The sequence below is a fragment of the Notamacropus eugenii genome, chromosome 4, assembly GCF_028372415.1.
Source record: "Notamacropus eugenii isolate mMacEug1 chromosome 4, mMacEug1.pri_v2, whole genome shotgun sequence".
In the NCBI taxonomy this organism is placed as follows: Eukaryota; Metazoa; Chordata; class Mammalia; order Diprotodontia; family Macropodidae; genus Notamacropus; species Notamacropus eugenii.
The window spans coordinates 8,097,052-8,111,246 of NC_092875.1; the positions used below are offsets into that span (position 1 = coordinate 8,097,052).

Genomic DNA, 14,195 nt, shown 5'->3' on the forward strand with positions numbered 1-14,195 from the left:
TAAAATGAGCCAGAGAAGGAAATGGCAAAAAGCACTCCTGTATCTTTGCCAAGAAAACCCCAAATGGGGTCACAGAGAGTTGGACACGACAAGAACACCACCCTGGCATGGTGCCTCATGTCTAGACACTTGTCCAACTAAATTCATCCCTCAGGAATATAGAGTCCAGTTCAGGGAGAGGAAGCATTTTAAAAAGGAAGAGGAAGACCGTCTTTGTTAAGGGGTAAGGTGGAAGAATGCCAAGGAGTTGCTTCTTTGAAGAAAGGTGCCACTCAGGCCTACACTCACTTCACAGTATCACACGAAACCACTGGTGACCCCAGTGTGGTGGCGACGGGCAGAGGCCCCCAGGCCTGGAGAAGCTACCTGACTTTGTAGAGCCAGGTGAGGTATTTAGAGAGGCTTATGCAGGCTCTACTGACAGGTTCAACTGGGTCTAAAGGTTCCTTGGGGCAGCCAAAAGCTGCTCCCCTAAAATCAAACTTTAGATGGAAAAAAAAGTCCCAGGAGTTGAGGAAAAAGTCTAATGGACCCAAGCCTCTAGCCAGAATTGCCCTCTATTTAAGAGTGGGTCTGATGGAGCATCCCCCTGCCCAAATATCCATTGCTTTGTGCCCTCCTTGGGCTGGGATGACAGGCTGGACCCAAGCCTGGCTAGCCTGCCTAGACCGACAGAGCCGTGTGCTCTGGGGGAAGCCACCGAGGCCTTGGAATAGGTTTTGGACATCATCTTCCGGTCTTATGCTGGCCAGATTAGAGTAACATATGGCCCCTCTTCACACTGTTATATAAACAGGAGCTCTATGGGTGGGCTTAGGGGGCACGGCCCCCGACAATCAGCAGGGCAGTCAGGCCCCTCAGAACCACACAACAGAGGGAAGGCTACCAGAGGGGGCTCCCCTCAAAACTGGAGACCAATCCATGACGTGACTTATGAAGGAACACAACTCGAAATGTGGGTAAGGAGATTTAATTCAACAATCTCTAGCTGGTAGGGAAATAGTAATTTCGTAATTCATTTTTGTGTCAGCGTATGTTTTGGGGAGACTAGCAGCAGTCAGGCTTGTGCCAGGAGGCCATGAAGGGTTGACATCATCTTAGTGACCAGAACTGGAAGGTCAGAGGTCAAGGTGAGAAGCCCTGCAGTGTGCCCTGGCTTTGAAATGCTTCTCCTCCAGCTGCTGCGCCCCCATGCTCTCCGTGTTCCCACTCCCCAGCCCCAGTCCCAGCCAGCCCGGTGCTGGTCCTTACAGGACCGTGCGGTGGAGACGGCGGTTCTGGATGGCCTGCATTTTCTTCTGTCTCTCAGCAAAACTATTTCTCAAGGTTTGCTTCAGGGCTGGTAAGACTGCTCTCTCTGCCCCTCTCTCTGGTAATGGAGCTAGGATCAAACTGGATGATGAGAAAAGGGAAGCGTGTCATTGGGACACTGTCTGCTTCAATGAGGCCAGAGCTGGCGGTGGGTGCTGCTGCCTGACTGCCTTCCTGCCTTACTGGGGCCTTCCTGACTGAGGGGCCAGCTTCAGAGCCAGTGAGGAGGGCCATGGCTAGCTGTCTTGTTGAATGCTTGAATTCTGACAGCGCCTCCAGGGAATCGGGCCCAGGAAAGGAAGAGGAGAGACCGACCAGCTGTGCCTGGCTTCCTCATGGAAAAGGCAGAGGATCTACCTCTGTGGTGCTGAATGTCAGCAGCGTCAGACCAGCCTGGGGCAGGGGCCTGGGCTGGATCAGGACACCTGCCCCTGCAGGGTCATCTCTCATGCTTCATAAGCCAGTTACTTACCATTTTTTTGCTGCACTCTTATCAGCAACTTTGGGAAACTGCATGCCTTCCTGATGCCTGTGTGTAGAAAATGTTTGTCCTAAGAGAGGTCTGGGCCAAGCTGGAGAAAGTGGCTGGAAATGTGAGCGGTGCTGACCCTACTGGGCCAGGGCAGAGCCCCAGGGCCCACCCGATTCCCCTCTGATGCTGCTGGCCTGGTGCTTGTCTGATCATAAGCCAGGGGAAGAGCCGTGTTTCATCCACAGAGAGTTTCTTTACCAGGAAGGGCTTGGTTTCCCATTCTGCACACCCTGTACCCACACATTTTGTCTGTATACTTGGGGCTCTTTCAGGGCTTCCATCCTGTGAGGTTGCACCCCCAGAGAAGGATCCTCTCCTTGTGACCCTTGGAGAGGGAAGATTCCCCCAACCCCAAGAGGGGGGCACCCCCTGATGCAGCCTGGCTTCACTCCAGCTGCTTCAAGAGTGGATTGGAAACTCATGGGCCAAGTCTGCTGGCCTGCCTTCAATACCCTGTACCTGGCACAGGACCCTGAAGAGAACACACACTGGTGGGTGTTATTTTTTTCTCCCAATGCCCTCCTTTTGAGAAAAGATAAAACAGAATGCATGTTATGTCTGCTCAGACCAGGCCCTAGGTCAGCAGGCCCCTGCCCCTCCTCCTTGAACCACTTACTTGGGCTGGTTGGCTGGAAGGCTATCAGCTGCCTGTCGAGTGTTGTCTTCCAGGACAGATTTCAGGTGCTGCAACTGGAGGACATGGACAGACCGGCAAGTGAGGGCACGCTCTGCAAAGCCACACCCTGGATGGGTGGGGCCAGTGGGGCAGGGGCTCACCTCCTGGGCCTGCAGGTGGTTGGCATTCCACAGCTGCCGAATGACCAGCTCACACTGCTGCAGAGTGGACAGCTTCCTCATACGTGGGGGAAGCTTCAGAGAGGACGTAATCCCCAGGATGTGTTTGAACTGGGGTTGGCAGGACATCATGGGGATCAGCGTGGACATCGACGCCTCCACGTCTAGGTCTCTAAAACAAGAAGCCGCATTTTTTTCCAGTTAGCACCGCAGCTGCCTCTTCGCACTCCTCCTTCTCCCAGGGGCCAATGAGGACAACATTACTGGGAGGGGCCTTAGAGGGTCTGGATGCCTGAAGGCTTGTAGACACCTCTCTGCACATACATCCCCCACTAGACTGGGAGCTCCTTGTAGGCTGGCACTGCCTTTCACCTTTCTTCATGTCCCCAGGGCTTGGCACCAAAGAGGCGCCCAAGGAGAAATCTGGGAGAATTTGAGGTTATGGATCTTATTAGGCTGTCCACACTAGTGGCCTCCTCTCCTTAAGCCCTTCTAGGCTGGCTTCCAAACTCATCATTCCACTGAAACTACTGTCTCTGAAGTGACCAGACCCAGTGATCAGCCTCCTTCCTGGCCCCTCTGTGGCATCGGGCACCGTCTGTCACTCTCTCCTGGATCCTCTTCTCTCTGGGCATGCAAGACACGGGCTCTCCTGGTCCTCCTCGCTCTCTGACCTTGGCTTTTTCTTGGTCCATTTTGCTGGGCCCTCCTCCAGAGGATGCCCTCTCACCATAGGTGTCTCTGTCCTGGGCCCCCTTCTCTTTTCCCTCTGTACTTCACTGGGCAATCTCCTCAGCACCCTTGGATTGAACGGCCACCTCTGTGCTAATGACTCTTCCCGTCCTGCCCCAGTCTCTGCTGGCCTTCAATCTTGCGTCCCCACCTGCTTCTCAGACATCTCAAACAGGATGTCCCTGTTTGAGACGTCTTACACTATGTCCCCCAAACCCTCCTTCCCATCTCCTCTGTTACTATGGAGAGCATCACCCTCCTCCTATCCCTCAAGCTCACAAGCCAGGGGTCACCCATGCTCCTCACTCTCCCCCAACATTCTGTTGGGTGCCAAGGCCTCTCAAATTCTCCTCCAATGCTGCTCCTGCCCTGAGGCAGACCTTCATTCCCTCACACCTGGATTATTCTCATCACCCGCTGGGGGTCTGCTGCCTCCAGGGTCTCCCCACTCCAGTCCATCTAGCTTGCAGCCACCAAAGGGATCTTCTTAAAGGCTCAGCTCTGACCCCACTGCCCATTGGCCCTCCTCATGTGCTGCCCCCACATGTCCTCTGATCCAGTGCCCCCGGCCTCCCAGCTGTCCCATGACCCTGCATCTCTCTGCTCTGACCTGCCTGGCTTCCTCTAAGTCCCAACTAAAGTCCCACCTTCTGCAGGAAGTGTCCCCAGCCCTCCTGATTGTGGGGTCTCTTAATCATCTCCTGTCTATCTGGTCTGGAGCTTGTTTGTTGTCCATTGTAGTCTCTGTATCCCCAGTGCTTGGTGCAGTTCCTGGCCCACAGCAGGTGTTAAATGTTTACTGATTGACTAATTAATCTTAAGAAGGAAAATGATTGAGGAGAAATGATACAAAGAGGAGGATTGGAGAAGGTAGTTGGTAAGGTTGGGTGGGTAGGGAAAGGTTAAGTAAATTTGTAAAAATAAAGTAAGAGGCTAGTGAAAGAAAACTGGGTGTGGTGACCCAGCGGATGGGGCAGGCACTGTATGAGGGTGTCTGAGAAAGGTACCTAAGTGAGACCCTTGTACACCCCTGAAGGAGCCTCGAGGGCAAGGGCTGAGGCCCTCCCAGTATGGACAGCTAGGACATTCCCTGAGCTCAAGGGACCTTGGCTGTTCTGACACTTCCTGGACACTGCTCTTTGCTTCTCCTTTATGGGAGGAAGGCCTCCACAGATCAAGTGATCCTAGGGTCTGGAGAGGCAGAGTAGAGATCCCATGGAGAAGGAAGGGAAGGCCCACTGTACACCTGAAAGCAAGAACCCAGTACCAGGCTTCTCCTCAAGAGGAAAGCAGGGGATGCTGAGGCAGGGCCCCAAGGCTGCCAGGCAAGGGGTCTGAGCTAGACACCTAGGGGAAGGGGAGGGGAAGCACACACACCAAGGCCTAATGGACTTTGATCAAAACAGAACCACCACCCATTGGCACCAATGGTGTTGCCAGGAGGCCCCAGAAAAGCCTTTTGGCCCAGGGATCCTCCAAAGACCAGGAATGCACCAGAGAAGGCCATGTTTGAGAATGGGATTTGGATTTTTAGACCATGCTTAAGAGAATACGCCTGATAAAGGTTGGTGAGGGGCTACCTTATCACAAGAGGATGGGGGCCGTGGGGATGAAAATGGCCGGTCTACCTGACAAGGAGGAGACTGGAGAGAAGCTGTGGCAGCTGAGACACAGAAATTCACAGAAGTTCGGAGCAGATTCAATGAGGAAACCTCAAACGCACAAAGTCCAGGTGAATAGAAAAACTGATAAAAACTTGCATATGCTCAGCAGCGTGTGCCGGCCTTGCCAAGCACTTTACAAATGTCATCTTAACAGATCCTCATGCCCACCCTGGGAGGGAAATGCTGTGATTATCCCTGTTTTATAGTTGAGGCAAGCAGAGGTTCAGTGACTTTCCCAGGGTCATCAAGTTCCTGTCTGAGGCTAGATTTGAACTCAGGTCTTCCTGACCCCAGGCCCTGTCCTCTGTGTATTTAAGGATGCAAAGTTTATCTTCAAGGCCAAACACTGAGACACAGTAGGACCGACCCAACCCTAAAAGCCTAAGCTATGGCCCTAGATAAGTAACTCTCTTTAGAAGAACCAGGTGGGTAAAAGGGTGGGAGCAGGGTAGACTAGCACTTCGTAGTACAAAGGCATGGTCATGTGAACATCAGTGGAAGCAGGAGAGTGTGGTCATCAGACCCTCCCCTGGCCCCTGGGCAGACCCTCAAGGATGCCTCCAGCTATCCCTCTAGTGGAGGAGAGCAGTTCTTAACTTCCTGACTGGCCTTGATGATGACCAGAGCCAATGCTACTCTGGATCTGATTCTCACCAACGGAAAAAACTGATGGGTGAGGTGCAAATGATAAGAGCCCCAGGAAGGGGGGGGGGAGGGGAAAGTGTGCCTTCCCTCCTCTAGTCTGGGCGTGCTCTAAAGGAGCACCCTCAAGGGTGTCAGCAGAGGAAAGGTGAGAAATGAGTCCATCATGAAGGAAACCTCAGCAGCTAGTTTTGATGTTGTTTTTCATGTACATGAGAAGAGAGGAGAGGTCCAGGAGGCTGGTTCAGTCCTACAAGAAAAGGGTCAAGAGGGACCAAGAGTGCCAAAGGCCAGCGCAAGGAGAACCAAGGACACTAAAGGGAGTCTCTGATCGAGGAAGGGCTTTCTTTGTTTCTTTTTGGCATAATATTAGGAAAGAAATAGAAGAAGGAAGGCCACAAGCCTGGCCTGGTCTGGATGGGACAGTGCCAAGATGGCCAAAAGGCTCTCCACAGGTAGACAGCACAAGAGAGCATTTCACCGTCCTGATGAACTCAATCCCCTGGATCAGGGCTGGAAAAAACAAACAGATCATCACCTCTGAGTCACAGCTGGCATCTGACACAGCCAAACATCACCCTCCATGATGTCAGAAAGATGGAAAGAGATCCATCAGGAGGGATCAGAGAAGGGCAGACAGTGTGCCAGTCACTGGCCATGACTTTGGCTGATGCCAAGGATCTAGAACATACAATGAAAGGGATGGTCAGTGACCATGGAGAAGGGCTCCCACAGAGCCAGTGGGGCCACCCCAGAACCAAGGCACCCCAGACCAGCCTCGTGCCCTTTTTGAATGGTCACAAAACTGGTAGATCTGGGGATGTTGAAAAGATAGGCTTCTCATGGAAAACATGGGACAGATGTGGCTAAAGGGGGCGCTTGGTCAGATACAACTTACAGAAAGGTTGGGTCTTAGAGGTTCAATGTTGATTAAGCTCGAAAAACCCACCAGGGAGGCCCCTAAGGACTGTGTGTAGGGCTGGGATGCTTAGCCTCTCCCTCAGTGACTGGGGAGAAAGAAGGCAGAGTCGGGATGTCCCCAGGCTACCCAAAGCAGGGAGGAACAGCCAGGATCCAACGAGATCTACAGGCGAAGACACAGGAAATTCACCAGGTGTAAATGCAGCGTCTTACAGTCAAGCTCAAAAAAATCAACTTCACCAGCAGAAGACAGGGAAAGAGTTAGGAAGCATGTAGAAAAAGGGTTGGGGATTTAGTGAACAGCCAACAGCAGCTACAGAGACCATGAGCAGTGGTCAAAGAAATGGCCGGCCTGGCCTCTGTTCTCACCAGAGCACTTGGCTAAGGGAGACACTGTCCAGAGGACACCTGGAATTCATGTCACATAAAAACTGAAAAAAGCACCTGGGGAAGAGGCAGGGTCAGGGGCATGGGAGCTGTCTGCAGACCTGCTAAAGGACTACAGCCAAGGGGCAGGTGGAGGCTTTATGTCAGGGCTGGGCTGCCTCCTGACCATCTTGTCAGGATCCTTTTGTTCAGATACAGGGTTTTATGGTGGCTGCTGAGGTTCCTTCTACCTCTAAGATTCTGGGATCTTCATCCCTTTCCCAAGGACACTGTTCCAAACCTGGGTTTTCTGACTCCAGACCTAAATGGACTTTTCAACCAATCCCTGAACAGAAAGAGGGGATCCTACATTGATGCCTAGGGTTGGGTTCCAACTCTGTGGGTCTCAATTCTCCAGTGAAGAACTTGGAATGAACCTTCACTCACCTGGTCCAAGTCCCTCATTTGACAGGAAAGCCCTTGAGGCCTAAGGAGGTGAAGGGATCTGCTTGAGGTGCCCAGCAAGCCAAAACAATGGAGCTGGGACTGGACCCTGATGTGACCTTTGTTCTTTTTCACGGCTCCCTGGTGAGGGGCCACAGTAACTGTCACAGCCCATGGGGCCATTGACTGGACCTTACAGCTGGAAGTCAAGGGTCACAGCTTTGGGCCAGAGTCTTCAGGACAAACTTATCAAATTCTAGGAGCTTTGAATAAGCAGAATGTGTCTGTGAACAAGAGTCCTCCCCAAAGCCCTGCCTAAGTTACACCAACCACAGGTTCCTCTGAATAAGCTTCCCTTTTCAATATGAAAAACACTAGGGAGGATGGAAGATACTTCAGCTCCTGTTCTTGGTGGGGTGGGGGTTAGGAAAAAAATGAGTTCAAATGAAGTGGACAGTGTTTGTGAGCAAGGCTGTTTGGACAGTGCCCAACTCTGCTTCCCATCCCCATTCATAGGGGCTTCGCCAGAGCCTACCCGGCTGGGCCTTTCTCCATCTTGATGCTGGGGCCCTGCTTTTCTTCTTTGGATTCCCCCACCTCTTGTCTCTTTGGGCAGCAAAATGAGTTGGCTTTGGACGCTGAGCAACCTACAGTCCAAACATGGAGCAAGAGATGGAGGGTTGGGGGCATTTGTTTAGAAGAGGCCTGGAGCACCTGACACTGGACACAACCATTTCTCATGGGCAGGGCCAGAGGCCTCAGAGCACCTCTGACTGACCACTATTACAAAGTGTTTTGTGCTTAGCCCCCACAAATCAGACTAGGTCTGTGAACACTTGTCTGAAAACTTGCTGGTCATGGATCAAAGACTTCAGAGCCAGAAGGGTCTGGGTTTGCCCTTCAAGGTCATCTGGTCCCACCACTCCTGCTGCTACCCTGGACAGAGCAAGCGTGGGTGTGCCAAGTTCTGGGACAGCAGATTCAAACGAGGGGAAATGCCCTGCTCAGGAAGCCAGCAGTCAGCCAGGGTTCAAATGCTGGCTAATCCTTTACTTTGCGACCTCAGGCAAGTGCCTACCCTCCACTATGACATGAGGGGACTTGACCTAATCTCCAAGGTCCCTTCTAACCCTGTACACTTGGCTGAAAGCTGCCTTCTGGGTTTGCTTTGCTTGTGGAGCTGGACTTCCAAGGGGTGTATACGGCCCTTCCCTGGAAAGGGTGCCTTCTTCTGCCTGCCTATAGGACTCAAGGCAAGCATGGTCATGTAGGTAGGCTTCGCTTGCGCCACTCCATTCAGTCTACAGCCTAACTAGCAAACTCTACTTTTCTCCAAGTCTCACCTGATGGCACCACGCCTGAGTTGGACTTGAGAAACTGGGAACTGGAAGAAGTCATACCTACAAGAAGACACCCAGGAGTTAATGCCCAGTGTGAGTGAGGTGGGCTGGTGGCACCACAGAGAGATATTTGGGCCTGGAATCAGGAAAACTGAGTTCCAACACTTCACTGTATGACCTGGGCAAGCCCCTTCACACCATCTCTGTTCGCCTCAGTTTCTCTAAATGTAGAATGATAATAGCAGCTCCCTTGCTGGGTTGTTGTGAGGATCATAATTGTAAAAAGTTCAGTACAGTGCCTCACCCACAGCAGGCACCACAGAAATGCTCATTCCCCTTCCCCACTCCAAGGGAGACCCATGAGGCCTTGGGCTGGGAATCAAGATGCCTGAGACTGAGTCCCCAGCTCCGCCATTGATTTACAGTGGGGTCTTGCACAAGTCATCTCAGTCCGGGTCTGTTTCTCTTCTGGAAAATGGAAGAGGTACTGGATGCTTTCAAGCTTGGACATTCTGCAATCTGACGAAAGAGCTGGTGGCCTCTCCCAGCTCAGTCCTATGGCCCTATGGACCCTTGTGGAGGTCAGGCAGAACTGAGTTCAAATCCAGCCTCAGACATTTACTAGCTATGTAACTATGGGCAAATCATTTTACCTCTGCCTCAGTTTCCTCATCTCTAAAAAAGAGGCTAATAACAGCACCTATTTCCCAGGATTGCTGTGAGGATCAAATGAGCTGATACATGGGAAAGCACTTATCAACATCACAATGCTCTAAAAAGGTTATGACTAAGTATTATTGCTGATTCCTCTGAGTTGTTCTTTCCCCCACAAAGTCATTCTCAAACTGATTCAAGAATTGCCTAGTGTGGAGGGACTTTGGAGAGCCTGGACCTAAGGAGGCATGCCCTCTAGAACCTCAGGACTCCAGCAGGCATGCCCTCTAGAACCTCAGGACTCCAGCAGGCATGCCCTCTAGAAACTCAGGACCTGAACAGGCTTTTCCTCCAGAACAGGAGGGACAAAGGGCATTTCAGCCACAGCAGCTAGATCTCCATGGAGGGGGAGTGCATGACTCCCAGCATGGCCCAGTCAGCTTCAGCGCTGCTCTCATGGGAACAAAGCTTAATTTCCTAGTAAGCTTAAACATTTCTCTGCAACTTCTCTCAGGAGAAATTCCTACTTGTCTTCAACAAACACTGAGCACCTATGGTGCACATAGACCCCGTGCTGGGTGCTGGAGATGATAAGGAGGAAAACAAAACATTCCCTGCCTTCAATAAGCAGGAAATTCAATGCTGGGGGACTGGAGGGTTACAACAATGCGAAAAATAGATGAGTATGGAGAGAGAGGGAAAGAAGGAGGGGAGAAAGGGGTAAGAGCAGAGAGAGGAGAGATGAGAGGAAGAAAAAGGGGCAGGGGAGAAGAGAAGGCAAGTGAAGGGAAAGGAAGGAGAGCATGGGGGAAGGTGGGGAGAGGGGAATTAAAGGCAGGTTCACCCCAGAAGCGACTCCTGAGCTCCATTCCATGTATTGGGCCTGGGAGGTGAGGCTGTAGCAGCCAGATATTCCAGGGATGGAAGCCAGGGTCCTGGATGAATGTGCAGGGGAGATGGTGTGAGGCCAAAGACTCCAGACACTCTCTCCCTCACTGGCCTCCCAGTAGCTCCTTGCTGCTCACAAAACACACGCAGCATTCTTGTTTCCATCTGTGTTTTATGTTGTGGAAACAGCCCTTGGGATCCCAAGACCTGGGTTTGAATCCCGCCTTTGTCGCTTCTTGGGGGTTAGGGGGAACAGAGACAGCTGGAGGGCAGTGGGTAGAGTGCCAGGACCCTGAGGAAGTCACTTCACCTCTGCTTGCCTCATTTTCCTCAGCTGTAAAATGGGGATAATATGACCTCCCTCCCCAGGTTGTTATGAGGACTGAAAGAGATCGCCTTTGTGCCTGGCACACTGAAGGCCCTTAATAAATGTTTCTCTTCTCCCCCATGACCCTGGGCAAGTCACTCCCCTTCAGTGAGCAGCAGTTCCCTCACCTCTAAGACTCAAGCAACAGTCCAAACACTCCCTAAGTCACAGAACAGTTCAGAAGCCCCAGGTTTTCCTCTGGGCCATCTAGAACCAGGCTGGGCCCTTGGGCTACCCTGTCCTTCCTCAGCTTGGCCTGGTCCCTGGTAGCTTTGTGCTGTAGCTGTGATCCAGAGGATAACAGCACTGAAACTCGTCCTCCCTGGCCCGGCTGGACTGGGCTGGGCAGCCAAAGGGGAGCTCTCCAAGCCCCCAGCTCTAAGGCCAGCACACTGGGCTCCCTTCAGGTCCTGCAGCTCGGGACTGGGACGTACCTTTCCTCGGCAGCTTCTGATTCATTATGAGTTTATAGTGGAGATCTGAAAGCAAACACAGAGAGGGCGTCTTCCTGGCTGCCTTGTCTATCTCTCCTCCAAGGAACTTCCAAGGTTTTCACAACCCCCCAGGCCCAGCTGCTCATGTCCCAGACTCAGAATCCTTCCTCAGCACCTCGTCAGAGCAGACTTCAAAGGGCTGGGCAGCACAACAGGCTACATTAGAGGAGCTGTTTTGGGGGTGCACAATCAAGACACAAACTTTGCTTCTCTCCCAGACAGGCCCTGCTCCAGGGGGCAGGGAATGGGACAGATGCTAGCTCTGCTCCTGCATTTGGGCTTCACTCTACCGCGGGGTCCTAGCTAATAAACCTCCGTTTCCTCAAGTGTAAAACAGGCCTGTTAGGAGGACTGTGCTCTGTGAATTGTGAAGGGCCACACAGGTGGCAGCTGTGAAAGGTTCTCCAAAGCTGGGCACTGACCCAGAGGTGGAAAGGCTCATCTGTCCTCCGAGCACCAGCCCAGGGGTGAAACACTTCGGGAGGGACTCTGGCTGGGCCTCGGGGCGCAGGGACGCTCGGCAACCCGTGCCAGGGCTGGGAAAGGTGGACTGGGCAGAGTCCAGCCCTGAAGCCCTATCATCTACGTCTTGGTCAGGTCTGGGAAGGGACAGGAGGTCTTCAGGCCTCCAGGCGGCCCTGGCAAAGGGAGGTGGGGGTGCGGACGGGCAGCCGGGAGACCCCTGCCGCGGGATCCTCACTGCCCTGACTCACTGCTGGGTGCCAGGCCCTGTACCCGGCACTTGGGATACAAGGAAGGCCAAGACGGGAGGAAGCTTGCAGTCTGAGCGTGGGGCTCTGGGACGGAAATGCCCAACAAAGCGAGTGACCACCGGAAGGGAAGGAGAGGATGGACTGGCCAGGGCTGCTCCCCAGCCCCAGGCGCTTCACGTGCTCACCCTTCCCTTGGGGGTCGTTTTGTAGCTTTCCTCCAGCCCCCAGGCCCCTCCCGCCTCCACCGCCCACGGCCCCGCCCCCACCCCAGGCCCACCCCCCCGCCCACGGCCGCCCCGCCCCTCCTTCAGTCAGCCCCGCCTCTCCTGGGGCCAGCTCCGCCCCTCCCGCGGCCGCCCCGCCCCCCGGCGCCTCGCTCACCGCGGTTGTCCCTCCGCAGCCGCTCCACCTCGGCGTGCAGGCTCAGCAGGGTGTCAGCGTGCTGCTGCTGCACGAACTGCAGGCTCTTCTCCAGATCCAGCACGCGCTTCTGCAGCTCGGGCGCCCCGGGCGGGCCGGGCAGGGCCGCGGGCGGCGCCGTCACCACGGGCGCGGGCCCGATGCCCAGGAGCCCCAGGGACGGCCCGGGGCTGGGCGGCGGGGGCTGCGGCTGAGGCACCGCCCCACCCCGCAGCCGGCTCACCGGGGCCTGCTGACCGGGCCCTGCCGCCAGCCCCGGGCCGCCCATGGCCGCGTCGCTCGGGTCCTCACATGCGGGCCGCCCGCGGGCCTCGCCCCCGGCCCAGCCGACCGCCCCGCTCCGCACCGCCGCGACCGCGACCGCCCCAGGCCGCTGCGCGCACGTCCCGGCTCCCGGACCGCGACCCCGGCCCGGCTTCTCCACCGCCGCCGCCGCCGCCGCCTCCTTCTCCTGGGCCCGCCGCGTTACCCTGGTCACCGCCGGCCGAGCGGCCGCTCCGCCCCGGGCCGCGAGCCGAGCTTCCATTGGCCGGGCCTCCTGGAGCGCGCGGGGGCTGGGGACGCGAGCCTGGCTCCGATTGGCGGTGCGTCAGCAGCGTGCTGGGGCGGGGGAAGAGAGCCCAGCTCCGATTGGTGGTGCGTCAGCAGCGTGCTGGGGCGGGGGGAGCGAGCCCAGCTCCGATTGGCGGTGCGTCAGCAGCGTGCTGGGGCGGGGGGGGGGGGGGGAGCGAGCCCAGCTCCGATTGGCGGTGCGTCAGCAGCGTGCTGGGGAGGGGGGAGCGAGCCCAGCTCCCATTGGCCGAATGTCGGAGGGCGTGAGAATTGGTTGGAGGCTGGACCGAGGGCCTCATCAATGTGAGCAATGGACAATCTTCGTGACGAAGGCGAAAAGGGGCGTCCCTAAGGCCGCGGGCCTCGCCCCTTCGGCTGACCTCCTACCGCGCGCAGGAGCCACTTTCCGTCGTTCGTTGGCGAGGGGCGGGGTGCGAGCGGGGAGGGGAGCGAGCGGGGAAGGGGAGAGAGGGTTCCTATTGGCCAACTCGACAAGTTCCTTTCGTGATTGGTTGGGAGCTTTGGGCCCGCCCCAGGGGCGGGGCCCACTGTGATTGGTGGGGAGTTGTTTGGAGCGTGTTGTGTTGCCAGGGGAACTGGAATGGCTCTCAGAGTGCGGGCAGGGCGCCCTGATCAAGCCCCTGCTGTGTGCCTGGCACCCCAAGGTGCTCGCCATGGCCTGGGGGGGCAGCCCACGCACAGCTCCGCACTGAGACGGCAAAGAGTCAAGTTTCCACAGCAGTTACTATTAGCTGATGAAGTCATTGAGAATAAGTCAGATAATCAGAAGGCTAGCAGGTTATAGGTGGACTCAACCAATCAGGAGACGTCCAGTGGCCTTCAGAAAACCACAGAATCAGGACAGGGGCCGATCTGGCCTGAACTGGTTCAGAAATAGGACCAGGAATAACTGGGAGAAAGCCTTTCTTCTTGGCACTTGCTTAATAAGCTCCTTGCATATGAACTTCTCCGCCCAGGGGGAGAAAAAGCACAGAATTAGGCACATTTCATATGTGAGAGAAGGGAGGGGAAACACATGAAGGAGGTATGTAATGGATATGTAAAGAGGGTGGTGACCTAAAGGGGAACGGACCAATCCATCCAGCCCCTGATGGGAGGACTGTTTCAAATTAACTGTATATACCTCATCTGGCTTCCATACTCAGCGCTCCCTCCTCCTGAAAAGAGGGTGGGGGCCCGCTTTGGCCAAAGTGTTCAATTCCTCTGAACTCTGCTGCAATAAACTTTCCTTGATGCCTAATTAGTGTCAAGCGGGTCTCTAACAGCATGGACAACATGGGGGTCACCTGCCTTCTGCGGGGACCCCGAACGGTATGGCAGTGGAGGGCACCTGGACGAG

The 14,195-nt window shown here is 54.9% G+C and overlaps 1 protein-coding gene across 1 annotated transcript; it reads right to left on the minus strand.

Annotated features, from left to right (window-relative positions):
* Positions 1 to 954: 954 nt before the first annotated feature.
* On the minus strand, positions 955 to 12,847 carry LOC140498905 (coiled-coil domain-containing protein 74B-like). Its single transcript, XM_072599672.1, has 9 exons — positions 12,245 to 12,847; positions 11,091 to 11,135; positions 8,751 to 8,807; positions 7,943 to 8,054; positions 2,621 to 2,810; positions 2,460 to 2,533; positions 2,303 to 2,365; positions 1,784 to 1,840; positions 955 to 1,392 (listed from the first exon to the last, which is right to left on the minus strand). The coding sequence occupies exons 1-9, from the start codon at positions 12,807 to 12,809 to the stop codon at positions 1,248 to 1,250; spliced, it is 1,308 nt and encodes a 435-aa protein (XP_072455773.1). The 5' UTR covers positions 12,810 to 12,847; the 3' UTR covers positions 955 to 1,247.
* Positions 12,848 to 14,195: the final 1,348 nt, after the last annotated feature.

What these genes read in the sequence shown, in the direction of transcription:
- LOC140498905 (XM_072599672.1), bottom strand. Translation starts at nt 12,809, where the DNA reads ATGGAAGCTCGGCTCGCGGCCCGGGGCGGAGCGGCCGCTCGGCCGGCG. An exon ending in ATGGAGAAAGGCCCAGCCGG is followed by an intron (nt 2,811 to 7,942) that starts GTAGGCTCTGGC and finishes TTCTTGTTTTAG; the next exon opens with AGACCTAGACGTGGAGGCGT. An exon ending in CTTCCAGCCAACCAGCCCAA is followed by an intron (nt 2,366 to 2,459) that starts GTAAGTGGTTCA and finishes TTTTCTCAAAAG; the next exon opens with GAGGGCATTGGGAGAAAAAA.